The 25689-nt window shown below is 60.3% G+C and overlaps 3 protein-coding genes across 6 annotated transcripts in view; 1 reads left to right on the top strand and 2 right to left on the bottom strand.

The window, feature by feature from the left end:
* The first annotated feature begins 1304 nt into the window (after positions 1 to 1304).
* On the top strand, positions 1305 to 12885 carry ENG (endoglin). The gene is made up of 15 exons (XM_071766146.1): positions 1305 to 1475; positions 5302 to 5459; positions 7959 to 8093; positions 8684 to 8846; positions 9070 to 9226; positions 9422 to 9554; positions 9773 to 9947; positions 10031 to 10173; positions 10309 to 10446; positions 10790 to 10834; positions 10939 to 11049; positions 11141 to 11386; positions 11540 to 11603; positions 11693 to 11794; positions 12240 to 12885. The coding sequence occupies exons 1-15, from the start codon at positions 1418 to 1420 to the stop codon at positions 12356 to 12358; spliced, it is 1947 nt and encodes a 648-aa protein (XP_071622247.1). The 5' UTR covers positions 1305 to 1417; the 3' UTR covers positions 12359 to 12885.
* On the bottom strand, positions 12736 to 18394 carry FPGS (folylpolyglutamate synthase). 4 transcript variants are annotated; one of them, XM_071766151.1, is made up of 16 exons: positions 18264 to 18365; positions 18059 to 18133; positions 16458 to 16586; positions 16299 to 16352; positions 16129 to 16193; positions 15943 to 16057; positions 15770 to 15847; positions 15453 to 15514; positions 15239 to 15341; positions 15089 to 15166; positions 14869 to 15016; positions 14681 to 14779; positions 14338 to 14488; positions 14169 to 14244; positions 13799 to 13865; positions 12736 to 13697 (listed from the first exon to the last, which is right to left on the bottom strand). In XM_071766151.1, the coding sequence occupies exons 3-16, from the start codon at positions 16488 to 16490 to the stop codon at positions 13270 to 13272; spliced, it is 1557 nt and encodes a 518-aa protein (XP_071622252.1). In that variant the 5' UTR covers positions 16491 to 16586; positions 18059 to 18133; positions 18264 to 18365; the 3' UTR covers positions 12736 to 13269. The 4 variants fall into 4 exon arrangements, with proteins under 4 accessions (XP_071622252.1, XP_071622250.1, XP_071622248.1 ...); XM_071766149.1 differs by lacking the exon at positions 18059 to 18133 and having other exon boundaries at positions 18264 to 18394; XM_071766147.1 differs by lacking the exons at positions 18059 to 18133; positions 18264 to 18365 and adding an exon at positions 17517 to 17672.
* The window catches only part of CDK9 (cyclin dependent kinase 9), a 75447-nt gene continuing 68016 nt past the window's right edge, over positions 18259 to 25689 (bottom strand). Inside the window, exons 2-8 of the mRNA XM_071766152.1 lie at positions 24568 to 24686; positions 23984 to 24065; positions 23387 to 23477; positions 21574 to 21740; positions 21242 to 21413; positions 21017 to 21165; positions 18259 to 19888 (exon numbers count right to left, since the gene is read on the bottom strand). Of these exons, the coding sequence (XP_071622253.1) occupies positions 19523 to 19888; positions 21017 to 21165; positions 21242 to 21413; positions 21574 to 21740; positions 23387 to 23477; positions 23984 to 24065; positions 24568 to 24686 (1146 nt within the window). The 3' untranslated portion in view covers positions 18259 to 19522. The remainder of the gene's footprint in view (positions 19889 to 21016; positions 21166 to 21241; positions 21414 to 21573; positions 21741 to 23386; positions 23478 to 23983; positions 24066 to 24567; positions 24687 to 25689) is intronic.

Below are 25689 nucleotides of genomic sequence, written 5' to 3'. Positions count from 1 at the left end.
TCCCTCTTTGGGTGTACTGGGAGCAACTGTGCCTCAGTTTCCCCAAGGTAGTGAGTAGGAGAGTGGGGCTGGGTGGGGGGACCCTGTGGTGCCCAGCAGGGCATCCTGTCCCCCTCCCCGGCATAGCCCCTGTGGGCTTGGTGGCAGGTTTTTAGATGTTTTTCCTCTGGATGTAAAGCCCAGGGCCACCCAGTAAGCTGGGGCAGGTGAGGGGGTGAAGTGCTGGGGCTGAGTGGTGCCCAGGGGCTTCATGCGTGGCCACCCCGCAGCCGTGACCACCCTCCTGTCTGTCACCCTGCAGCCACCACCATCCCAGGGGCCATTCCAGGGGCCTTTTAGCTCATGGCCCCGCAGTGTCACAGCGGGGAGAGGGGTGCGGGAGGGACGGGGTTGGCTGTGCCTGGTCCCGGTCCCCAGCACGGGTGAGCACCCGCGGTCCCCAGGAGATGGCAGTGCTCTGTCATGGGAGATGTCTGCTGCTCACCCCAGGGTCACAGACATCTCCGGGGACATCCTGGCTGGTGGGGACAAGCTCGCTGGTTTCTCTGGCAGGTCCCCTTGCCGTCCCCCTGCCCGCGGCCATGACTTGAGGTGGAGACCAAACCCGGGGGCCTGCGCCCATCTCCAGGTTGACCTCTGAGGGCTCCCATCTTCCACTGGCCCCTGCAGCAGGAATGGGGCAGGAGGGGCTTTCCTGGTGCCCCCAACCCCTGTAGCTCCCACCTCAGCGGTGCTTTGCTGTCATCCCCTCACCCAGGCAGCACTGTCCCGGGGAAGCCCCCAGCCCCAAATACTGTCAGGGTGGGGAGTGTCCAGGCAGTCCTTGGCCATGGCCTGGTCAAGGATACAGACAGGCAGCAACCCCATGGCCCCAGAGTGAGCATCCAGAGCCATGTGGCCTGGGACACAGGGACCCTATTGGAGTCTTGTTTGGGGTCAGCATGGGCTGAATATCCCTATAGCTTGGGGCAGCCCCTGTCCGTATTGCCAGGGGCAGCCCCCTCCTCACTTTGCAGGTCAGGCTGTACTGCAGCAGGGTGAGTGCATTTGGGGAAGGGTGTGTGTGTCCTCCCCACACTGAACCCCTGTCTCCCACCCTTCCCCTCCCCAGCACCCTGGGTACCGGTGCCCCTCTTGACCTCCACTGCTCGGGGCACTTCCAGCCCACCCCTCCAGGGGTGATGCCCCGCACTGCTCTGTGGGGAAACTGAGGCACGGCACCTTCACGGGGGGGGAGGAAGGTGGTCCCTCCTCTTCCTCCCCCCCCGCCGCCGGCACGGCCCCAGCGCCGCCAGCGGCATTTCCTCCCGGCTCGGGGCCGCACCGCCCGCGGACCCTCCTCCGAAGGGAGTCGGTTTCCTGCCGCTGCCGCCGCCCGGCACTCAGCGCTGCCTCCCGGGGAGCGGCTGCAGCGGAGATGGGACCCCGCGCCGCCCCGCTCCTGCCTCTGCTGCTGGCTCTGCTCGGCCGAACCGGTAAGTAGGGCTGGGAGGCATCGGGATGGGACCCCTAGACGGGATCCCCTCCAAGACGATTGTGACAGCGGGACTCAGCGGTGACTCCGTTCTGGGCTTAGAGGAGGACCCGATCCCCGGGGGGTGACGGGTCTGAGGCTGAAGGGGTCACAGCAGAGGCAGTGTCACCCCCGAGAGAGAAGGTTTTGGGGAGACAGCCGCGGTGGTGGGGAGGGACAAGCCCTCCCCTAGCCCCGGGGACACACACACACACAGCCCAGCCCTGACGCTCCCCGGGACCCCTGAAATCCACACTGCGTCACCGGGGCTCGGGAGGTGCTGAAGGCGCCGTTGCTGTGTCCTGACCAAGGCAGCGGCACCCAGGGGGTTCTGGGGGGGCTCCCGGGGAGTCTGGGGAGGCTTCTGGGGCCTTCCGGCATCGTGGGGTGCGTGGAGGGCCAGGAATGGGAAAAACACTGTTAAAGGCCAGCATGGGCTGTGGGGACAGAGCTGGGGGCATGTCTGCCTCCGGAGGAGTTGGGCAGGGAAGCACTAACGCTACCCTGGGGTCCCTGTGAAGCCACAGGGGGAATTTCAAGAGGGTGACATGCCTGAGGACGCTTGTGCTGGATGGAGGCAGTGAGCCAGGGGACACGGGGACGCAACACCCCTGGCAAGAGGGAAAGGGAACAGGGAAGGCAGTCCCAGCGGCAGCCTGGAGAGGCTGGGGCCAGCAGCACTGTGTCCTGGCTGGGTCAGTTCCTCTTGGGCACAGTGGGGGCCAGTGCTGCTGGGTGCTGCTGGGGTATCCCCACTGCCAGGCTCCGCACCCTCTCCCTGCCTGCTGTTACCCTCTGGTCACCACCCAGCAGCTGTCCCAAGTGTCCCTGTTTGCAAAGGCTGTGTTGTGTGGGCTGTGTCCCTGTAACTCCACCATATGGTCCCCTATCTACCTGGATGTACAGTAAGTGTTGTCTCCTCTGTAGCTGTGCTATACAGTCCCCATCCTATATCTGTACCATATGATCTGTGTCCTCTGTAGCTGTGCCCCAGAGGCCCTGTCCTCCTGATCTGTGGTGTACAGTCCCTTTATAGACCATCTGATCCCCATCCTACATAGCTGTGCCATGCAGTCTGTGTCCTTTTTATGTGTCTCCATCCTATATGACTGCTATACAGTCCCCACATTAGCATGGCTGTGCTCTTTGAGCTGAGTCCTGTTCAGCTGTGCCATACTGTCCCCATCCTGAGTAGCTGTGCCACATGGCCCCTGTCCTATTAAGCTGTGTTTTATGGTCCCCATCCTATGTAGTTGTGCTATACAGGCCCCATGCTACATAGCTGTTGCCCACTGTCCCTGTCCACTGGAGCTGTGTGATGCAGTCTGTGTCCTAACTCTGCTGTACTGTTCCTGTCCTCTGTGTCTGTGCCATTCAGTCCCTGCTGTATGTGACTGTGCCTGTATGGTCCCTGTCCTGTGTTACTCTGCCTTATGGACCATGTCCTGTTCATCTGTACTGTGCCATCCCAAACCTGTGCAGCTGTGCTATAAAGTCTCCATCCTATAAGACTGTGCCATATTGTCCCTGTCCTATATAGCTGTCCTCTATGGTCCCCATCCTGAGTAGCTGTGCCTATATGGTCACTGTCCTGAGTAGCTGGGCAATAGTAGCAACGGTTCCCATCCTGTCTACCTGTGTCACACATGCCATGTCCTGTCCAGCTGCTGCCTTTCCTCCTCAGGGACACACAGGACTGGGGGTCCCCATGGTGGGTGCAGTGCTGGGGGGGGTCTCATGGGCACGACAGGCTTCCAGAGGTGGGGGACTTCATGCCCCTCCTAGGCATGGACTGGTGCTGCTCCCCACAGGGTGAGCGTGGTGCTGGATCGTCCCTTCCCATCCCTGGGGGATGGCTGCTTGACACCCAGCAGGAATGATGTGGCCTGCATCAGCCTGCATGCCTGGTCCCATCTGCTCTGTCATCTGAGCCCCAGTGCCACCTCCACGTGGTCCAACAGTCTCAGGGAAGGGGGTGCCAAGCTCCCCCTCAAGTCTGCAGCACTGGGACCATCCCTATTGCTGACCATCCCGGGCTGACGCGGGCTGAGAGGGGCCATCTGGTTACACAAGTGCTGAGGCAGCACAGCCGGATGCCGGGATGCCAGAGTGGCGCTGCCCGTCCCGTGGGGCATCCTGCACTGCTGGAGCCACCCTGGCCCCACAGGCCCCAGACTGGTTGCTCTCTGCCCAGGGCCTTTGATCTGCTCCCAGAATCCCAGGAATCACCCCCTCAGCCCCTGGCCAGTGGTGGGATCATCCCTGCTCCCAGGTCCTGGCTGCTCCAAAGCTGAGGAGAGGGCGGACGGCTGGAAAAACATGAAGTGGATTTTCTTTCTTTTTTTTTTTTTCCTTTTTATTTTTTTTTTCCCTTTCCTGGACTACAAAAATAACAGGGCCCTTATCTGATTGCCCTGGCGGCTCAGCTGAGCCCCCTTATCTGATCCTGACATAATGCTGGAGCCTTCCACAGGGACTGACGGTGCCCGGCTGGCACCACTGCCCCGTGTCCCATCCGCTGCCATCCCTGCCCCATGCCGGGGGCAAGCCTGGCCGCAGCCCCCCTGGCCCTGCCCAGCCTCCCCGCGGGATGCTGCCGGAGGTGTGACGTGCTGCCCGTCCTCGGCCCAGTCGTGCCGTGGGGATGCGTGGATGTGCCCGGTGCCATCGGGGCAGGAGTGGAGGGGAAGAGGGACGCGGGCTGTGGCGCCCAGATAAGCAGCTGTTTATCTTCCTCCCGATGCTGCTGGCCGTGCGGCCGCCACGCCGGGGGGAGGAAGCGCAGGACAATAGGTGGGCCCGAGGCAGCGTCACCGGGGGGGGTCTGCACTGTGACCCCACCGCCACAGCCACGCCACCATGACGGCGAGATGTGGGCCAGGGATGCTGTGATGGGCACCACATGGCAGGGGTGTCCCTTTGATGGCTGCCGTGTCTCGAAGCCTCAGCGCCTCTGAGCGTCACGTTGTCTGTCCCTTCATCCCCATGGGGACAGCTGGGTGGCTCTGGTGAGGGGTTCTGTCCCCTCCTAGCAGGGTGGTTGCAGCCACCAGGGATGGGAAAGGATGGAGCAGAGCTGGGTGGCCACCTCCAAAACAGACACAGCACCCCAGGCCCTGTGAACCCCTGGGAAGCCCCAGGCATGGCTGTGGGGCTCCATCCTGCCCCACAGGATGCACCCATGGGTGCAAGTGGTTCTCCAGGACACCTCCAGCCACAGGGGCCAGCTCGAGGACAGCCTGGCCACAGCAAGGCTGCCAGGGCAGGGGAAACGGCCGAGGCCAGCGGGGATTGACAGGATCAGGCCTCGGAGCGGCTGTTTGCACTCAGGATTTCCCTTGGCCCCGCTCGCTCGTGCGCTGCGCGGGGGGTTGGGGATGGGGCGAAGCTCACGCCTCGGCGCCCGCAGAGGATGAGCTTTACGGCCATTTCCATACCTGAGCTTCCCGCTTTCCTGCGGCACCGGGGGGTGGGATGCGGGGGGGCTTCCGCCACCGCCCCGGCCCAGGGGGCAGCCGGGCGCGAGTTTTGGCAGGCAGCAGTGCGGAGCAGGGACAGCAGATTTTTCCAGCCCGGATCCGAGGATCATTAACGTGATTGCGGGGGGGGCCAGCAGAGGCAGAGGAGCCCCGAGTGAACACGTAGCAGATGGCCCCGCGGGTGCTGTGCCAGTGGCGGGAGCGCAGCGACACCGTGCCCTGCGTCGTGTGTATCCCTGTCGTGTCACCCCACCTTCCCTGTCCCCATATCCATATGGTGGAGACTGACAGTTGCTTGTGTTCCACCAGATCCTGGGAGAGCCGAGGGCTGTGACCTGCAGCCGGTGACAGCAGAGCCGCCCATCACCCTGTCCTATGCCACCAGCACCGTGCCACGGGGATGCGTCAGCAGCAGCTCCCTGAGCACCAGCCATGAAGTCCATGTCCTCAGCGTTGAGTGGTCCAAGGTGAGCAATCAGGGTCCCAGCTGTCACCCTGGCACTGTCATCCCAGCAATGTCACCCCAGCACTACTGTCACCCTTGCACTGTCACTGCTGGGCAGGGTGTCCTGGCTGTCGAAACCATTTCCTGTAACTCAGGCACAGCAAGAGGACCCACATTAACCTTTTCCACAATGCCTTTGCTGAGCTTCCCCTCCCAGCACAGCTGTGAGTATTTCTGGCCCCAACAGGGAGTTAAAGTCTTTAGAGACATCTCCCCCCAGCAGCCTAGGGTGCCAGGGTCTCTCTGGGCCCAGCATCCCAGGAACCTCTTTCTCTGGAGAGGTGGCCAGGACCTGGCTCAGGAGCAGAGCCATGGGGACCATGCAAGGGAGGGAGGAAAGGAGAGATGGAAGAAGAGATGGAAGGATAAAGGGATGGAGGGATAGAAGGAGGGATCAAAGGAAGTACAGAGGAGGGCACATCACTTGGATGGCACCGAGTGAGTAGAAACCTGGTTGCCAGCATTCACATGGCCTGCAAGGGGCCATAACCACCTTGTGGGTGTTCTGGGCAGCTTTTGGGCAAGGATGGGTGCAAAGCAGCCGCAGGCTGGAGCTGCAATCCCAAATGGCACTGGTACTGGTTGGCACTTGGGGGTGGGTGTGCACCAGTGCAGATTTGCACCAGCACCCTCATTTCACAAAATCACAGAATTATTGAGGCTGGAATAGACCTCTGAGGTCATCAAGATTTGCACCAGCACATGAGTTTGCATGGTGACTTTGCTGCCCAGCACAGTAGTCCTCGAGCTGGCTGGGCCCTGGCAAACCCAACACCCAATTTTGCGCCCAGCCCAGGGCTATCCGGTGCCACCCTCCCCCACGGCCACCTCCCAGCTCTCCTAGTTCTGCTTTTCTGGAGCTGGGCTTGGAGCCTCTGGAGAGGGTGGGTTTGCAAAGGCTCCATTGTCCCAGTCCAGTGTGACCTGACCCTGGCACCCAGACAGCCGGGGGTGCCCTGGGGTTGTCACCGGCGGCGGCGGGGGGACACGCACTGATGTCATGACTGCGGCACCAAGCCCTGCTCAGGGGGGAGCTGGGCAGAGACGTGGCTCCACTTATAGAAGAATTACTGGAAGCCGCTTTCTATAAGCAGATCCCCATGATGCAAAAATAAATAAAAAAAGAAAAAAAGAAAAAAAGAAAAAGCAAAAAAAAAACCAAAAAAAACCTGAAAGGCATCGGCCAGGCTCCCGCCGCTTGCGCAGCCGAACAATGGAGGGCTGCAAAACACGCGGCAGGAAAAACAGCCGCCAGCTCCTCCCCGGGGCCACCCGGGGTCCCCGGCCACCCACGCTTATCACGGGGCCACCGCCAGGCCAGGATGCCCAACGGCCCCATCCTGCTGGCCCTGTGGCCCACACTAGTGGCTGCCTGCAGCCCTGGTCCTGGCTGGTTTCCTGGTCCCTGCCTGGCTCAGCACTTGGTGAGTGGTGGTTCAGGTGGTGGTTGCTAAACTTAGTGCCTGGCGTTTCAGCTTCCCCATCCCCATTTCCAGCTGGAGGCCACCAGGCAGTGCCAGCCACTGCTGTGCCCCCAGCATCCCTGTCACTGGTGTGGCCAGTCCTGAGCCTGGAGAGGTTGCATGGTGCTGGGATGGTGCTGGGAAACCCATGGAGGGGTGTACTAGGGTGGGGGTGCCCTGGTCACAGTCTGGGGATACTCCAGTCCTTGGTGTGGGGACACTCCAGTCCCTGGTGCCCCATACAGATCTCAATCCCTGATTCAGTGATACTCCAGTCCCCAGTATGGGTGTGACCTGGACCCCAGTGTAGGGATCATAGATAGGATGGGTTCACCTTAAAGCTCATTTAGTTCCAATCCCCTGCCATGGGCAGGGACACCTCCCACCAGCCCAGGTTGCTCCATAGCCCCATCCAACCTGACCTGAGACACTGTGAGGGATGGGACAGCCACAGAAGTCTCTGGGCAACTGGGGCCAGGGTCTCACCACCCTCACAGCACAGAATTTCTTCCCAAGATCTATCTAGGTGTCCCTTCTTTCAGCTTAAAGCCTTTCTCCCTCAATCCTATCCCTCCATGCCTTTCTAAACAGTCCCTCCCCCGCTTTCCTGGAGCCCCCTCAGGCACTGGAAGGTGCTCTAAGGTCTCCCCATTGCAACCTTCTCTTTTCCAGTCTGAACAACTCCAACTCTCTCAGCCTGGCTCCAGAGCAGAGCTCTGCTCCAGCCCTCCCAGCATCTCCATGGCCTCCTCTTTTGTGGGGGTGCCCTAGTGCCCTGCTCAGAGGACCCAGGATGTTTGCCCCATGCAGTGGGGGTGGTTATCTCTGCATACCCCACCTGCCCCTAAACCTGCCCACAGCTGCCACCTGCATGTCCTGTGCTCAGGTCCAGCCCAAGGGCTCTCCCCGCTGCCACCAGCTGTGGGGACAGGTGGAGTGGCCAGGGAGCAGCCAGGGAGGTGACAGCAGTTGGTGACACTCTAACCTTATCCCCGCAGGTTCCTGCCCTGCCACTGAAGGTGTTGGTCACCCCACGGGCTGGGGGCTGCACCCGGTCTGCAGTGCTCATCCTCCTGTGCTCCTACTGCTCGGCCACCATCACCTCCCCATGCCCAGACCTGCTCGTCCACACCGTGAGTGCTGCAGAACAACCTAGGGGGGGGAGCAGGGCTGGGACCATCCCCGGAGATGTTTGTGGGGTGGCCCTGGAGGGCACTGGTCCCCCATCGCAGGAGGTGATGCTCGCGGTGCCTTGGGGAGGAGGGGAGGCACCAGGTCACTGCCGATGGCGCTGAGCACAGGGCTGGCCGGGCAGGGAATGACGCACAGGGCTGGAAAAAGCTCCCGTTTCCTCCGGCCGGTGGGAGGAAGGTCAGGGAAGGGGTTTGGCTCCAGCGAGCTGAGTGGGGGCCCAGCGCTTTGTTAGCAAAATAAACCTCTGGCTTTGTTTGCAGCTAATAATAAAACGGGCTGAGCTCTCGGCGTGCCGCCGGCCGCCTGCGCCGAGCCCAGCCCGTGGCCCCCAAGCCCCCTGTTCACCCGGGGTGATCCCCGGCCACCACGCGGCTGGGCTCCAGGGATACCTGCCTGGCTTTGCTATCCACCCCCTTTGCCAGGGGAAAGCTTTGCCACTCTTCCCCCACACCAGCCCGAGCCAGGGGCAGTGGGATGCGCCTTGTGCCACTCCCCCCCACCCCAGCTCAGGCTGCTGCTCCCTCTGCAGGATGCCCACCTCAGCTCGGGATCCACTGTGACAAAGAGTCCCAAGCCACCTGTGGCCACCGGCGAGAGGCAGCTGCTGGCCTGGGTTGAGGACAACTACGGGGGCATCACATCCTATAGCGAGCTGCGGGACCCCCGCTCAGTCCAGCTGCGCCTGGGAGAAGGTGCGTGGGGCCGGGGGCTGGTGCTGGGGTTGGGGACAGAGTGGGCAGTGATCCTCTCCCTTCTCCCAAAGGGTGACAACCCACTGGGACGAAACATAGTCCCAGGGGAGCTGCTACAGGGACTCATGTCACCTGGTTTGGAGCATCAGAGCTGGCTCCGAGCAGCTCCCCAGCCACCAAGCTGGGTTTGTCTTTGGTGACACCCCCTTCCCCACCTCTGCAGATGCTGGAAACCCCCCAGACTGCATCCCCCAGAAGCATTTCAATGCCACGCAGCACCTGGAGACCGAGGTCTTCTTCCACGGGGTGAAGGGCTGTGCACATGGGGATGCCCAGAGCACCAGGGCTGCCCACATCATCCATCTGCAGCATGACCCCAGGTACCACGCGGGGTGGGTGGTGGGACAGGCAGTGGCACAGGTGGTGACACGGGTGGTGGCACAAATGGCAGGACACAGTTGCAGATGCTCAGGAAGGGACTGGGGTGTGCCATAGGCAGAGCCACCCCATCCTGTGGGATCTGCCAGCACAGGAGGCTGATGCTGGGGTTGGGGGTGTGTCTCTTGGTTTGGCAGCTCCCCTGTCACGGAGGTGAACCTGTCCCTGAGCTGTCCCAAGGGAGTCATCACCAACCAGATCCTCATCCTGCAGAGCCGGACCAACCTCACCTGGTCCCTCTCCTTCAACAACTGCGACATCCAGTTCCTGGTAGGGCTGAGCAGGATATATGTGTGTGTGTCCCAACCCTGCCAAGGGGGCTGGTGGCCCTGAGGGGTGACAGGATGGGGGACACTGGGCACGGGGAGGTGGCAGCCCTCTCACTGCAAGCCCATATAACAGGGATGAACCCAGAAGCTGTGCCTGCCTTGACCATCCCTAGTTGTCTCCATCCCTGCTCAGCCCCTCCCATGCCACTCCCCCCATAGGTCTCCGGGAACTACACGATCGCTGCCATCGCCCCACGGCTGCTCCCCGGGGAGCTCCTGCCCGACACGGAGCGGGGCCTCATTGCCAAAGCCTTCGAGAAGAACTACAGCGTCATCGCATCCTACTCCACCATCCCTGCCAGTGCCCGCATCAGCCTGGAGATCCAGAAGCATGGTGAGGCCCCTAGCACCTCGGGGATGGGCAGGATGGGGGGTCCTGCTGCCCTTGCTCAGCCTCCCAGTCTCTCCATCCCACAGAGGTGGTCAGGAGGACATCCGAAACACCCACCCCCCCGGCCCCCACTGCTGACCCACTGCCCTATGCACTACTGTTCATGCTCCAGCCCTGGAAGTGCACAGATGAAACCATGGAGATTGTCATCGACAGGTCACACCTGGAGGTGAGGCCGGTGGGGGGGTGTCCCTACCATCCACCCGCATCATCTGGGGAGGGTCATATCTCCCTCCAGGTGCTTGATGGGGTGACACAAGGCTGTCCCCAGCCAGCGGGTAAACTCTAGGTGCTTTTCTCCCAGCCCATCAAGGATGTGGTGAACATCACCCTGCGGGACCTCAGCTGTCAGGCGGAAAAAAATGCCACTCACTTCATGCTGAAAACTCCCCTCAGCCACTGTGGGACCTTGCTGGAAGGCAGAGGCCATGCCAACAACGAGGTGAGTGTGGCACAGCTTCACTAATGCCCAGTAGGGGCTTCTCTAACAGGACCTCCTTGTTTTTGCACAGCTGGAAACATCCCACTGCAGCCCAGAGCTGAGCTGTACTGCTGTGCCTGGGTGCTGGTGGAGATGGGGTTGGTGATAGGAACAGACCCCAGGTGGGACATTCTCCTCTGTCCCATTCCAGCATGGGACCATCCCATCCCATCCCATCCCATCCCATGATGTGATCCCTCCAGCCCATTGCATTCTGCCCCATCCCAGTGAGGACAACAGACCCCAGCAGTGGTGACTCCTGTCACTCCATGTGACTGACACAACCTTCCCTACCTTCTTGCAGCTCATCCTCAGCCAGGCCAAGGGTGCCGCACTCCGGAGTGTTCGGGTAAGAGCCAGGTTTCTTGGAGGGTCTGGAGTGGGACCACAGGAGGAGGGTGCAATGCCACCACTGGGTGCCAGGGCTGGCCTCAGCACTGTCCCTGCTTGCAGGTGGCCTTCCAGTGCAAGATCCCACGGGAGCTCTTCCTGCGCCTCTTCCCCACCGCTGCCTTTGAGGTGCCACAGACAGAGCTGGAGGTCAACAAAGAAGCCTTTGTCCAGGTACCACCACAGATCCACACCAGGGCTGGAGGGGTCCAGCTGTCCCAGGCCTGGTGTCCCTGATGGCATGTCCCCACTGTCCCCACCACAGGCATCCATGCGGTGGGAGGACCACCCTGCTGACCTGCAGCTGAAGGAGTGCTGGCTGGTGGCACCAGGCCGGGAGCCGGAGCTGCTGGTACAGGGTGGGGAGGCACGTGGGGAGGGGGTGGCCGTCATGGAGGGTCCCCCCAGCACCCGTGGGAGGAAGGTCTGGCGCTTCCGCTTCACCTACGCCGTCCCCGAGGGCGGGAGAGTCCCCTTCTCTGCCACCCTCAAGTGCAAGGCTGGCTTGCAGGTCAGTGTAACCCCCCCCCCCCACCCTATGATGCCACTGTGTCCCAGTGAGCTTGTCCCCAAATCCTGGGCTCTGTCACCCAGCCCAGAGTGACATCCCTGGGGGTGGGATGTGGGGGACTCCCTGCTCTCACCCCAACCTCCGCCTCTCCAGAACAACACCATCTTTGAGAAGGTCCTGGAGGTGACAGTGAAGGACAGCTGGCGGCCACCCAACAGTGAGTTTGGGGCAGGGGAGGGGACTGGGATGGGAGGGGGACGCTGTCCCCCCCAGAGTGGTGGAGCTGATGACCTTGTTCTCCTGCAGCCCGTGGGCTGGGTCTGGCTGCTGTCCTGGGCATCACCTTTGGCGCGTTCCTCATCGGGGCACTCCTCACTGCCGGGCTCTGGTACATCTACTCACACACCCGTGAGTATCCACCAGCCCCAGGGTGCCCTGTGGTGGGATTCAGGGGAAGGGGTGGCACTTGAATGTCCCTGGGTGGGTTGCCCATGTCCCGCCGGCCCAAAGCTGCCTGGCTGAGGTCCCTGTGTGAGCAAGAGACCATGCTGCAGTGTTGCCACCATCCATATGGCCCTCCTGGCAATGCCACAAGGCAATGACCCTGCTTCGTGTGGCCACAGCTCCCCAGGGTCCTCCCCAGGGGCCCTGAGGTCCCCCTGCCCCCTGTGCTACCAAGGTCCCCCATATCCATCTCCATCCCTGAGGCTCAAGGAGCAGCTGGGAGCAATCTGGGAGGGATCACGCAGTGGGAGTTGGAGGATCCCATGGGGACAAGCTATGGCCACCACCGGTCACCCTGAGTCTGGTTTCCCCTCGGCTTTTCTCACCCCGTCCCCGCGGCGTGAGCCAGGTCCCATCTCCAAACTGCAGCCGGTTTCCAGCACGGCACCGGCCTCGGAGAGCAGCAGCACCAACCACAGCATTGGCAGCACCCAGAGCACTCCCTGCTCCACCAGCAGCATGGCCTGACCCCCTTGGTCCCCCCCCGAGCCCACCCAGACCCCAGACGCTGGACTTGGGGACCGATCCCGGCCCCATTAAGCTAGTTTTTTGCCCCAGATCTCAGGCCAAGCCCAGAGGAGGCCTCCGTTACTCATTCAATGAATGCTTTGGCCCCCCGAGGGCAGCCCATGCTGGGGGGGGGGCAGCCTACAACCCCCCCAAGGTCCCCCACTGCTGGGTGCACTAGGGAGGTGGAGAGAAATCAGCTGTTGCCAAAGTCCCCCCAAGGCTCCCCATCAAATGGGTGTGGGGGGCAAAAGTGGAAACCCCCAGGATGTGCCCTAGCACATGGGGTGGTCCCCACGCCCCCTCCTTCACCCCCCCAAGAAGGCAGTGGACACCGCTGGGAGCAAGAGATTTATTGGGGATGGGGGGGGTGAGGGGCTGCTGCCCCCTATGGGGTGATGGGCAGAAACCAACCCCGCCCATCCCCTAGCTCCCCATTCAACTTACAAACTCTTATTAATAATAATAAAAATCTCCCCTATGTTAAATTAGTCTCACTCTGATGCTGAGCCTCACCACGGCCTGAGGCTCCCACCTACTGCCCCCCCCCCCAACCATCCACCCTCCCAGGTGGTAGGACCCAAACACAGCCTGGGGCACTCCCTCCAAATCATGGGGACCCCCCCAAGTTGGTCCCACCAAGGTGGGCTGGGGGCTAGAAGCACACCCCCATGGCCAGTGACTCCATGGGGGGAGCACAAGCAAAAGGCACTGGGGTGAAAAGGGCAGAGCTGAGATGGGGCTGGGGGTCCTGTGTCCCCCTCCTCAGCCACCTCCGAGCATCCTCGGGGGCAAAAACGGCGTTTCAAGTAAAAAGAGGGGTGAAGCCCCCTGTGTGTGTGTGAGTGAGTCCCACCCCACCCCCTCTCCTGTTACTGGGAGAGTGCAGGGTCCAGCAGACGGAGGACCCCTCCCACCAAGTGCAGGCTGCCAGTGACCAGGACCCGGACAGCAGCCGCCTCCCGCAGCAGCACGGCCCCGCTGCTGGCCACGGGGTGGGGGTGAGCCCCCGAGGCAGCCGGGGCTGCCAGCTGGGGGTCCCGGCCCTGGGCCACCCACCGCAGCGCCTGGGCCAGGCAGGGGAAGACGAGGGCAGGGGAATTGAGGGGCCGCAGGGCAGGGGGGACCAGGAGCAGGGACCCTCGGGCAGAGGATGGCTGCAGTAGCCCCCCGGCCCGCAGAGGGGTAGGGAGCCAGGGGTCCTGCCCGCCCTTCTCCTCCAGCAGCTGGGTCCACGTCCGCTGGTTCTCCAGGCAGCGGGTCAGGGCGTTCTCCAGCGTCACGTTGAAGTTTTGCTGGTCTGGGAGGGATGGGGATGGTGGGGGTCAGGGGTTGGGGGAGGCCAGGGAGGGGTTAGGGATCAGGGGGGCCGGGGGAGGACCCCGGCTCCCCGGCACTCACCTGCATTGCTGGTTACTGACACCTCTGTGAAGTTGGGGCAGAAGACAGCATAGTCAAAGTGGCAGGGCTGTGGGAAGAGGAGGGATCAGTGTCATGAGGACCCTCGGGACCCACCTGTGGGATTTCCACTGGAACCAATCCCACAGTGATAGGGTTACAAGGATTTGGTCCAGGGAGGAGGTGACCCAAGTCCTCCCTTTGCACCCAGGGTTGCAAGACCCTCGTGGGGGTGCACAACCAGGTACAGCAGAGTGGACGGACAGCACAGGGTATAAGCTCCACTTCGTGGTTCCCACAGCAAAGCACTGGCAGAGAACCCAGGCATCTGGGCACAGAGAACCCCCCCTGAGCCCCCTCCCCAAAACCTCACCACCAGCAGCTTGAGCAGTGCCGCAGTGTCCCGGTCCCCCGTAGCATTGAAGAGCAGCACACGCACCTCAGAGCCACTGTGGGGAGGAAAGAGAGGGTGGTCTGTGCCCCATGAAGACCCCCAGCACCCCATAATGTCTGTTTCCTGCCCCCTTTATGTCCCCCCTTACTCATGGGGTTTGTCCTGGTTGAGGGCTGCCTGACGGAACCAGCGGACACAAGCCTGGATGCTGCTGGTGGTGTGGGCTCCGTCCAGGTACCAGGTCACGGGGCCATGGGGTAACACCTGGGTCCTACCAAGCCACTCCGTGTCCCGCAAACCTGGAGGGGGAGGCAGAAGGCATAGCTGGGACCCCCACATCCCCTGCCAGCACTGGGACCTCCTGCAGGGGTCAAATGCAGGGTGGGCAGCAGAGCTGTGCCCTCCAGTGCAGCTGGCACCAGCTGGGGGGGGTCAGCATGGCCCCCCCAGCCCTGTGACATGGGGGGGTGTCCCGGGTGGCTGTGCTGCACCTTGGATCATGGCATGGGTGAGTTGAAAGGTGGGGGCCAGTGGCACTGGCCTCCCCACCAGCTCGGTGTCCACCGGCACATCCTGCAGCTCTCCTAGACCTGGAGGGGAACAGGTGCCCTGCTAAGACCCCCAGGGGCCTCAGTGGGGTCTGACCATCCCTCCCCATCCCCGTCACCCCCCACCTTACCTTGGCAGCCACGACGCTGCAGCCAGGTCCGTGCCAGCTGCAGAGCCAGGGCAGCGTTGGAGCGCTGGTGGGCACCCGCCAGCCCCAGCTTCAGGGCCTGGTGGTCCCCCTTGAAGGTGTCCAGCTCTGGGCAGAGGTAGAGGGGACACTGCAGGGAGAGGAATTGAGCCCCCTGCCATGGGGCACCCCCCATCCACCCCATCACCACCCTCCAACTCACCTCCCGCTCCCGGGCTCTGTCCCTCAGCACCTCCAGTGGCTGCTCTGGCTGTGCCACGGTGAATGCCGGCACACCGGGCTGCAATGACAGGGGTGCTCAGGGTAAGCACACCCCAAAACCAAAAACCAGGGGAGGACTGGGTCTTCCTACCTTAAAAATGCCCCCCTTCTGCCAGGCGATCTTTTCCATGGTGTCCCCCAGGATGCTGGTGTGGTCAATGCCCAGGGAGGAGATCCCACACACCACTGGTGACCTGGGGATGCAGTGGGATAGTGTCCCTATTGTCCACCCTGCCGCAGGGACACCACATCCTAGACCAGGTCCTGGCACTCCCAGGGGACAGGCCTGGCCCCCCAGCTCCTACCTGATGATGTTGGTGCAATCATAGGCACCACCAATTCCAACCTCCACCACTGCCAGGTCCACCTGGGGACACAGGGACACCAGAGCTGTCACAGAGCCACCTGAACCACATGTCCCCATTGATTCAGGGACACAGGTGGGGCCAGGTCCCTGCCACCACTCCTCTAACCCTGAGCACACACCCTCCTCGAGGGTGTGTCCTCTGGGCATGGCCAAGAAGTGAACTCAAAGCACTAAGTGGGGGCTGCATCCCATGTATCCCCCAGCCTCGAGGTCCCCACAAACCTGACATTCCCACCACAAGCTACCAACACCTACCTTCTCCTGCAGGAAGACGTGGAAGGCCATGATGGTGAGGAAGCGGAAGTATGCTGGCATGCTGGGGTGTGCCGGGTCCTGCTGGGCAGAATGGGCATGAGGGGACAGCGTGGCATGTGGCAGAGGGGTTACCAGAGGGAGTAAACCCCCCTACAAGCCCCCACTGTCCCCACCTTGGTCTTCTCCAAGCGGTTATAGACCAGCCAGAAGTACTTGCTGAAAAGCTCCTTGCTGATGGGCTGCCCGTTGATGCGAATCCGCTCCCGCACCTGCACCAGGTGAGGGGAGCTGGGGAGGGGGGGGTCACAGTCAGGCATGGCACTACCAGCCCCCCCAAGCCCCTCCAGCCCCCTGCCCACCTGTAGAACCCTGTTTTCAGCCCATAGTTGCGGAGGATGCACTCGGTGAACGCACAGGCCGAGCCCTGGGGGGGACAGCAGCGTTAAAACTCCCAGCACTGGGGAAGGGGTGAACGTATCCAGGGACGCAGCCCCCCCAGAGCCCCCCAAGCACCACCCCCCTGCCTCACCTTGCCCTTCGTCCCCGTGACGTGGATGATGTTCAGTCGATCCAGGTCCTCGACCTGCCAGAGGTCAACCACCCCGTGAGACCCCACGCAGCAGCCAGCGCAGAGCGCGGCGGCACCGCTGCTGGGACCGGGGGGTGGGGACCAAAGACCCCCCCTCACCTTCAGCCTGCTCCTCTCCAAAAAGTCCTTCATGGCTTCCAGCTGGGCCTGGGGGTCACCACGCTCCCGTTTCACCTGCTCCAGGTAGCTGGCGTTGGTCTGCAGGGTGTTGAGGGTCCGGATGGCATCCTGGAAAGACCCCCAGGGAAGGTAGTTGTGGTGGTCAGGGTGGGCGCCCATCACCATGGCCTCAGGGCTGTGGCCACCACCATGGCCCCCACCGCAGCCCACCCACCCCATAGGGATCAGTCCCTTCCGTGCAGCCTGGGGTCACCCACGCCGGCAGCATCTCTTCCATCGTGGGTCTGCAGGGACAGCGTGGGGACCGGCTACTTATTGACAGAGGCAGCTCGTCCCTCCCCGGATGTCCCCTGTCCCCACGGGACAGCCCAGACCCGCCGGGACGAGGCCACCGGCGCCGTGCCAGTGCCACGTGCCCGTCCCCACGCTGTTTAATTAAGAGGCACAAACGGAGTCACCGCGCTGTGCCCGCACCGGGGACACCCAGCGGCAGAGCCACAGGGCCACCGAGACACCCGCGCCAGGGCACACTGCTCCGTGCCGTGATGAGGACCGGCGTGGGGCCAGCCCGTGTTCCCGGTGCGGGAACACCCCACCCCACCCCAACCGCGGGGCCTGTCCCAGCGGCACGGAACCGGGAGAGCCTCTGGCCCGGTGATGGCGGGCAGGGCAGGGCAGCTGCCACCTCCTCGGGGGGACTCCGCACTGGGACCACCGTCAGCCCCACGACGCCGGTCCCGGGACCCCCAGCCCCGGCCTGGGATGTGCCGTAGTGCCCGCCCGGTCCCGGGGTCAACCGGGCACGGCGTGTTGTGGTCGGGCAACGGATGCCGCCTCGGAAAGAAGGGTGAAGCGGCGAGCAGCGGCCGCCAAGCCCCGGGGCTGCGGGCGAAGGGAGTGTTTGCGCGCCGCTGCTTTCCCACCTCCCCCGGAGGCTGGGCCGGGGCCCCCCGGTGCTGTGGGGCGGTGCTCGGAAAGGGACCCCGCCGCCCGGCCCAGGCCCCGCCGCGGTGTCCCGGTCCCGCTCCCCCTCGGTACCTGGTAATCCGTGGCGGGGGCGCGCGCCGGCCGCGTGCTGAACCGGCGCCCGGTGCGGGCCCCCCGCAGCGCCCCCTGCAGCGCGCGCAGCCCCCGCCACACCATCCCGCCACGCTCGCGCCACGCCGCGCGCCTCCCGCCGGGAGCTCGCGCCGCCGCCCGGGGCGGGACCGCCCACAAGCGCCGCCGCCGCCATCTTTGAAATGGGCAGAGCGCAGGAGCGGGGCGGGAGGGCAGAAGGCGCCATCTTTGTGAGGGGCAGCGCGGGGACACTTCCGCCCGCCCCGGGACCGGGGAGGTGGGGGCGCAGCCCCGAGCAAACCCCGGCCCCAGGACCCTCCTCACAGCCTGAGGGGATGCTCTGCGGGCACAGGGGACTCCCCAGCTCCCCGGCAGAATCACCCGGGGCTGCTGAAGCAGCTCCCACTCACTGCACTGAGCTCCCCGTTAACAGCACCGGGCAGAGAGCCAGAGAGCCCCCGGGAGGGGAGTTAACCCTGCCCGAACCCCAACCAACAGATCACAAAATATCGATGTCTTACACCTCCTTCTCCGCTTCCTCCCTTCCTAGGCAAAAGATGGACGCAAGGTTAAAACCACCCGTTTGGAACGGAATCCTGTTTATTACCAATCAGCAGAAGTCAGCTGGCTTATTGCTTGCAACCTTCATTTTTTTACCAAAGAAATCAAGTTTCCCCACCCCGCCCCAGCGGACACTTTCAGAGCCTTGCACCAAGATAGATTTACCTTGTACATCTCCTTTATCATCCTCACTTTCTGTCCTGAGAACGGCCCCGCTCACCACCGCTTCCTCCCCTGAGACCTCAAGCTACCGACGTGGCTTTTGCCATCCGTCTGGTTAAAGGACAACCCATCTCCTGCCAAAGGTTATCACCTGCTGGATGCCGTACACAGTATTTGTTTGCATGTCCTGGGATCCATGAAGTTCATGGAGAAGATGGCCAGCTGCAGCCGACAGCTGTGGAAGACTTTAAGTGTTCAGCCAGTGGCTGTGGTGGGCTGGGAAGGAGCATTTGCTCTGCAGAGTCCATCAGAAGGTGTGCACACACCATTACTGCACATCGGGGTGGGTGCTGCATCCAGGGAAGGCAGCCCTCTTGATCCAGACCCGTGCAAAGAACTCCAGGCCAGAGGAGTGGACACGAGTGTTTAAAGAGTCACTCTGCTTCCAGCATGGCCACACCGTCCTGAAATCCCTGCAGACTGCAGGTATGAAGCCAGCACTCACAACTCCTCAATCCAAACTCCAGGGAAGCAGCAGCAGGCTGGCTGTGTCCAGGGAGACTCCTGATTGCAGTTTCCAATGAAGAAAGCGTGGACACCACGTACTGTTCCAGAGACTGATGATTCCCACTGTAAATCCTGGTTGTACATCGAGTAAGCAGCTCTGCCAGACACCCCTCCTGTTTGACCAGCAAGCCACTTTCTAGGCTAGAGCTCAAGCTCCAGTGAGTTAGTTGCATTGTCCAGAGTGATTCTGCCTTCTCCATGACACCTCAGAGTTGCTCAAAAGGCACCTGCCTCGTCCTACAGCAACACTTCAATGTTCAAGGCTACACAGTGCAGGAGCCACAACCAACCCAGAGAGCTGAGATGTCTCCCAGTAAGGCCCAACTTGATCCAGGGTAGCTACTGCCAGTCCTGCCAGTCACAGCAAGAGCTCCAGTGCTGACAAAGCCACTTTCTCCATCATCAGGTCCTTCACAATCAATCCACAAGATTAATGTAACCAATACAGACAGCTGCAGGGGCACAGGGGTCTGTGCCAAAGCTGCAGGGAAACATTGCTGGGCTTGCAGCCATCACCTCCCCAAGTCACACAGCTCAGGGCTGCTGCACGAAGAGATGGTAGAGCTTAGCTAAAGCCAACAGTTCTTCAACTAGAAAAAAAGTCCTCTCCAAAAAAAAAAGACCCCACCAGAACACCCCCATTCAACGCAGCCTGCGGAGTAGTCCAGCTGGGACCCTGCTGTGGAAGCCCCCACTCAAAACACTCTGTCGAATTCAGTCTGGTTGGTGGCAGCTGGGTTCCTGCCTTGGTTGGCTGGCTGCTGGGGCATGTGTCCCCCCCTCCTGCGTGGCGGGGCCAGGTACTCAAACATGGACTGGTTGTGGGTGGACAGCATGTTTTTGAGGTCCGAGGGCATGGGGTCTGACCAGAAGAAGTCGTGGTTGAGGGCGTCGTCGCTGTCGATGCGCTGGGCGGGGTCCAGCACCAGGAGTTTGTCGATGAGGTCCAGTGCGTAGGGGTCCTTGACGTAGGCTTTGAGGCGATCCTTCACCTTGCGCTTCTGCCCCTTGGGGAGATCCAGCTTCTGGTACAGCTCGTATTTATCCACATTTGGCCAGATCTGGGAAGAGGCAGGAAGGGAAGGTTGGGAAGAGTTAAGGAAAAAACAAGCCATTTTTGATGCTAACAACCTCAGGCAAACCAAGGAAAGGACTTCAGAGAGAAGGATGCTGTTTTGTAACCTGCCAGCCAGCAGACTTTGTTCCTTCAGCATGAATGAGGCACTAAAGCGTGCACAGGAACGAGCCAGGAGAGTCCTCCTGGTGTGGGAACAGCACTCAGACTGCTCAAGGATCTGTGGTTCTCCCATAAAAGAGCTACTAGAAAACATGGCTCAGGCCAGTGACAACATCCAAGAAAGGCAGTGACAAAACTTCCTGCTAAATAGTAACCTTGGTACCTTTTATCCTTAGAAAGCAAAACCTGCTGCAATTACCAGCACTCACCCATGGTCTGAGGAAACTACAGCAGTTATTTACATACAAAAGAAAGCACCTTCTATGTCTGTACACAATGTACACAGGGCTCAGGCCTCTGCAGGTGCCTGCACAACCACTTGCCTGTCACAGCCCCCAGACCCAGAGATCATGAGAGGACAGAGCAAGCTGCCCTTAAATGTGGAAGTGAGAGAGGGCTGAGTGCTGCTCACCAAGGCCACAAACCACAAGCCAGAATTAAGGAGGCTTTTCAAGGTGATCAGTGCAAAGCACCCGAGATGAAGCCCTCAACACAAACAACCTCTTCTTTAAGCAGAAACTCAGAGGGTGTTTATTTGAGAGAAAACCCTCAAACACAGGCTAGAACAGACTCCTACACATCATGTTCTGTTCTTTGAGAGTTGGAGCAGCCAGCTTCCTTTCTGTCCTCAAAAATAAGGGCACAACTGGCTCCTCCTGAAGGAGGTCTGGGAGGCTGAGCTCACCTCTTCTCCTTAGGAGGCTGCACACAAGTAACACAACAGCTGTGGTTAACACAGAGCAGCAAGGAAAGTGCAGTGCAGCACTTGGCTCCCAGGGAGCAAAGAGTGTTAGCAAGAGCTTCTCCAGCCTCTCTGCTAGCAGCAAGCACTTCCAGTGCCAGGAACATGCAGCACTCAGTGCATGGAGCAGGGAAGAAGCCCAGAAGTGCCCGGTCCCCACCCACACCACAGCTTCACAGCTCTCTCTCCTTCCCACACCCTCGCCCTCACCTCTGGCGTGATGGATCCACAGAGCTGGCTGATGAGGGTGAGCTGGTGCTGCTCCGTGTTCCCCTGCATGATGGGGCTGCGGGTCCACATCTCTGCCATGATGCAGCCTGCACCCCAGAGGTCAATGGGGGGACCGTAGTCCCGCTCCCCTAAACGGAGACGCCGAGTTAGTCACCCGGCAGCACCAGAAGGTCAGAGAAGCTGGCAGAGCCCATCACCTCCTACCTAGGAGCAGCTCTGGTGGCCGGTACCACAGAGTCACCACGCGGTTGGTGTAGCGGTTCGGTTGGCTGTTCTTAGCCAGGCTGAAAGCTCGAGCCAGCCCAAAGTCTGCCAGCTTCAGGACTCCATCCCGTGTGATCAGGACATTGGCAGCTTTCATGTCTCGATGCAGGATCTGGGAGGTGGGAAGATGAAGGAGTTAAGGTACCCGGTGCCAGCGGGGTGCTCACCCTCCAGGGGTGGAAGACAAGGAAGGATTTCCCTCCAGCCTCACTCCCTGCAAGGCCCCAGAGAGCAGAGAGACCTCAGAGCACAGCGCAGATCCGACCCATTACCTTGTTCCTGTGGATGTAGTAAAGTCCATTCAACAGCATCTGCATCACTTTCTTGATCTCTGAGAGCGTGAACTTGACGTGGGCGTTGCTGAGGAGACCAGCCAGGTCGTGCTCACAGAAATCAAACACAAGGTAGATGCTGCCCTTGCAGCGGTTGTATGGAGAGGCTACAGGAAAAGCAAGGAGGGACCATCAGCAAAGAACCTTCAGCCCCACCACAGCTCCTCCTGACCTCCAGCCACCCTTCTGTCCCTACACTGCTCACCAGCCAAAACCCCACAGTGCAGGAACACCAACCAGGGACACCCTGCAGGCCCCGTGATCCTTCATAGAGGCACTAAGACAGCACAAGTATCAATGGAAGAACTGGAATCACAGGGTCACGGCAGTGAATGTCATCAGACAGGAAAGAAAAGGGCATGAAAATCTTTGAGAGCTTTGTTTTGAGTTGTCATGTGCACACAACAGCTGTGGGTCTTCCTACCTGTGAGCTGTGGCTGGTAGGTGCACACACCACTGGCTGCCAGCCTGCACCACCACCAACTGCATCAGTGCCCCAGGAAAATGCAGAAACAGATAAAATCTGTCTAACAGAACAGTTGAGGTTTTCTGCAACCTCAAACAGTATCTATAAAAAACTGACTGATCTGGCATAAATTGATTTAAAACTCCAACTGCAATTTAAAGTCAACAACAGAAAACCTCAAACAAAGCCATTGATTTCAATCTTGTTCCTAGAGCACAGATGCAAAACATTAATTGAAGAAATGCTGATTTTCATCAGCTGTAATCAGCAAAACTTGCTGATCAGCAACTTGAACCAGAAAATGACAGCACCCACAGAAATACAGCACTCTCCTCTGCCAGCCAGGCTGGCTTTGCAATTCCTTACATGGATATGGCCCTTATCACACCTTTCCAATATAAAAAGAGAAAAACTGCAAGTTGTAGATCAGCAAATGTAAAAAAAAAAAATTGGCTCAAGGTGCATTTGGGTGAAAACTGGAAATCAAACTAAACCCAAACAATTGACAAGTCTACAGAAATATTTACCTTGCTTACCAGACAAGCAATCATCACAACTCTTTTACTCACACAATGAATTAAAAATTAACTTCTTGTCAGTACTTCTACTCCTATCTGTTCAGACAATGACCTATGTGCAGTACTGGAGTAACTGCAAGTTCCTAGTCCTAGGCCAGGGATTTCTCCCAGTTCAGTGACTCACCAGACATATGTAATTTTCATTTTTATTTAACTGAAATGACTGACTGGACAATGGCAGCCTCTAACACCAGCTATTATTTTCACAACTGTTTTTCCAGTACAAACCCATACAATCAAACCAAATATAAAAACTGGCAAATGTTTTAAAGCAATTTTAAACAGAGCCTGGCCAGGTGCATCAAGCATGACAGTCTCTGGCTGGAGCTCTATCCTCAGCTTGGAGCAGTCACAAACTGAGAGGGACAGCTCCATCTCCATTCACATCCACAACGTAAGATCTGTGGATCTTATCCTCTGCTTCAGAGTCCCTCCAGCACTGGTTTATTTAAAGCCTCTCAGACAAAAGTCTTCCAACACTGTGGCACAGCCATATCCTAGCAGGACTGACAGCACCTTTCTCCAGCCAGGTTACAGCAAGATGCTAATTACTTTAAAAACTGATTCCAAGACAAGTGCATAACCCCATTGCCTGGGCAGGAACAGAGACCTGTGCTCAGCTCCCAGCACAAAACACCAGCCTGCTCAGCAGGGAAGGAGGACAGAAAGAAAACAAACAGCTGGGGTGAGAGAGACCCCTGCAAGGTACCTTTGGTCCTGCAGATTTCAATGAGGTTCACCACATTCTCATGCTTGAGCAGCTGGAGGATTTTAATCTCTCGCAAGGCTGTGATGGGGAACTGGAATGGAGAAAGAGAGGACAGGGTTAGGAGTGAAGGAGACCAGGTGAGATGTGACCCCAGCTTGGCACAAGTCACTGAAGGGCAATCAGAGCTTCAAACCAGAACACCAGCACCAGGATGGCCAAAATCTATTCATCACCAGGCCACCTGGAGAGAGTGCACCACAAGACAAGAGGCACTGATGGTGCTGAGACTGGCACACAGAAATCCCTCCCTCCCTCCTCCTCTTCTCACCTTGCACGTTTGTAAGAGGACACAAACCCCACACTCCCCTGCCTCCTGCTACCCAGTTCCTCCATGAACAGCCCACACAGAGCAGGAGGAACATGAGAGCAGCATCACCTTCCAGTCACCACACAGCCACTGTCCCCAACCCACACTCTTAGAGGTTCAAGATCTGGCACATTACAGCAGTAAATGTTGTTCAGGAAACATCTCTGCCCTCCCCAAGGCCAGCTGGCACTTTGGAACCCACACTCCAGGTGTTCCCCAGCCACACTTACCCCCTCCTTCTCGTTTTCCATCAGCACTTTCTTCAGTGCTACTTTCTTGCCCGTCTGACGATGTTTGGCTTTGAATACCTCTCTGTAAAAAAAACAAACAAAAAAACCCCCAAACCAAACAAAACCAAAACCAAAACAAACAAACAAACAAAACAAAAACACAAACAAATAAAAAATAAATCTCTGAGCAGCAGGAGGAAGCCAGGAAGGAGCCAGATGCTCCTGGCCGCGGATGAAGAGCACCCTACAGACAGCTCCGTGATGAGCCACGGAACAAGGACCCTCAGGACTGGCCGAGCCAGAACTCCCACAGACCCACGAGGATTTGGGGCAAAGCTGCGGGTTTTCGGCAAAGTTGCAGATCCCTGCCCTCCCTCCAGGGAAATTCTCCTCGGCCAGAGAAGGGCTCCGTGAGGGAGAAAGGGGATGAGGGGCCAGGCGGTGCCTGGAGAGAGGTGACCGGAGAGAGGACACCAAGGAAGAGGCGCTGAGGAGAGCCGGGTCCGAGAGGGGGGAAGGGCCGGGAGAGGGCCGGGGCGGACCGGGAGAAGCGCGGGGAAAGCGGGAGCCGGCGGGACACTTACCCGAAGGTGCCCTGCCCGATCTTGGCGAGCTTCTCGTACTTGGAGACCTCATCGCAGAAGGGACACTCCACCATGTCGTACTGCTTGGCCATGCCGCCCGCCGACACCAACCGCCCCGCCCGCCCCGCGCCGCTTCCCTCACAGCGCACGCCTGTGGCGTCACGTGCCGCGCCCTTCCGCCCCGCGGGGCCTCTTGGGAGTTGTAGTTCCGAGTCTCCTCCCCTCCCCACGCGGAGCCTGATGGGAGTTGTAGTTCCGCAGAGGTGGCGGCCATGTTGTCGCAGCTGTCACTGCCCCGGGGCGCTGGGGCCGGGCTCTTGCTGGCCGCTGTCCCCCCGCCCCGCCGCCACCACCCCCCGAGCGAGCCCACCGCCCGCTGTCCTCTAAGCAGCAGCGCCGTGTCCCACTCTGCTGTCGCCCGCGTCCCTCCACGCGACCCTGGGCACTCACCTAGCGCTGGTGGCACCAGAGCGTGACACGGTGTCCCCTGTGCGCTGAAATCTATCGGGGACTTCACGGCATTTCTGCCCCTGACTGCGCACTGTGGCTGCTCCTGGGGGATGTGGCCAGGGCAGAAGGACATCGGGAGGGACCCTGAGTTCCTGCACCACTGGCACGAGTGTGCCTGGCTGGGAACATTGTCCCCCAGCAATGCCAACAGAATAAACGGATGGTTTGGGTGCGGAATAAAGCTTGGTTTGGGGTTGTTTGAAAGCGGTCTTCAAGGTGAAGAGCGCAGGGAGCCAAGGCCAGAGCAGTAGCAGAGACTGCTGCGGGTTTGCTGGCCATGGGAACAGCCAGGGGACAGCACAGACACAGATCCCTGCAGGGACCCAGCCACCTCGTACTGCGTGGAGGCTCCTGCGGGGCTCCCACTGGCAGTGATGCCACCTGGCTGTCACCCCAGGGGCCCGATGGGACACTTGTCTGCATCCTCCTCCTTAGGGCTGGCACCCAAGGTATTTTAGATCAAACCAAGGCCGCAGCGGTGGCCCCTGAGCAGCTCGGGCTGTGCGAGCAGACACGGGGACTGCAAGGACCACGGTGGGGACAGTGTGAGGGCGGGCAGGACCAGGAGAGGGGCTGGGAGCAGAGGACAGAACGGGGAGGAAACGCCGAGCA

Source organism: Heliangelus exortis, chromosome 22, assembly GCF_036169615.1.
Source record: "Heliangelus exortis chromosome 22, bHelExo1.hap1, whole genome shotgun sequence".
Classification (NCBI taxonomy): Eukaryota; Metazoa; Chordata; class Aves; order Apodiformes; family Trochilidae; genus Heliangelus; species Heliangelus exortis.
Note: the sequence above shows the minus strand (reverse complement) of the source record. Positions and strands in the feature narration are given on the sequence as shown.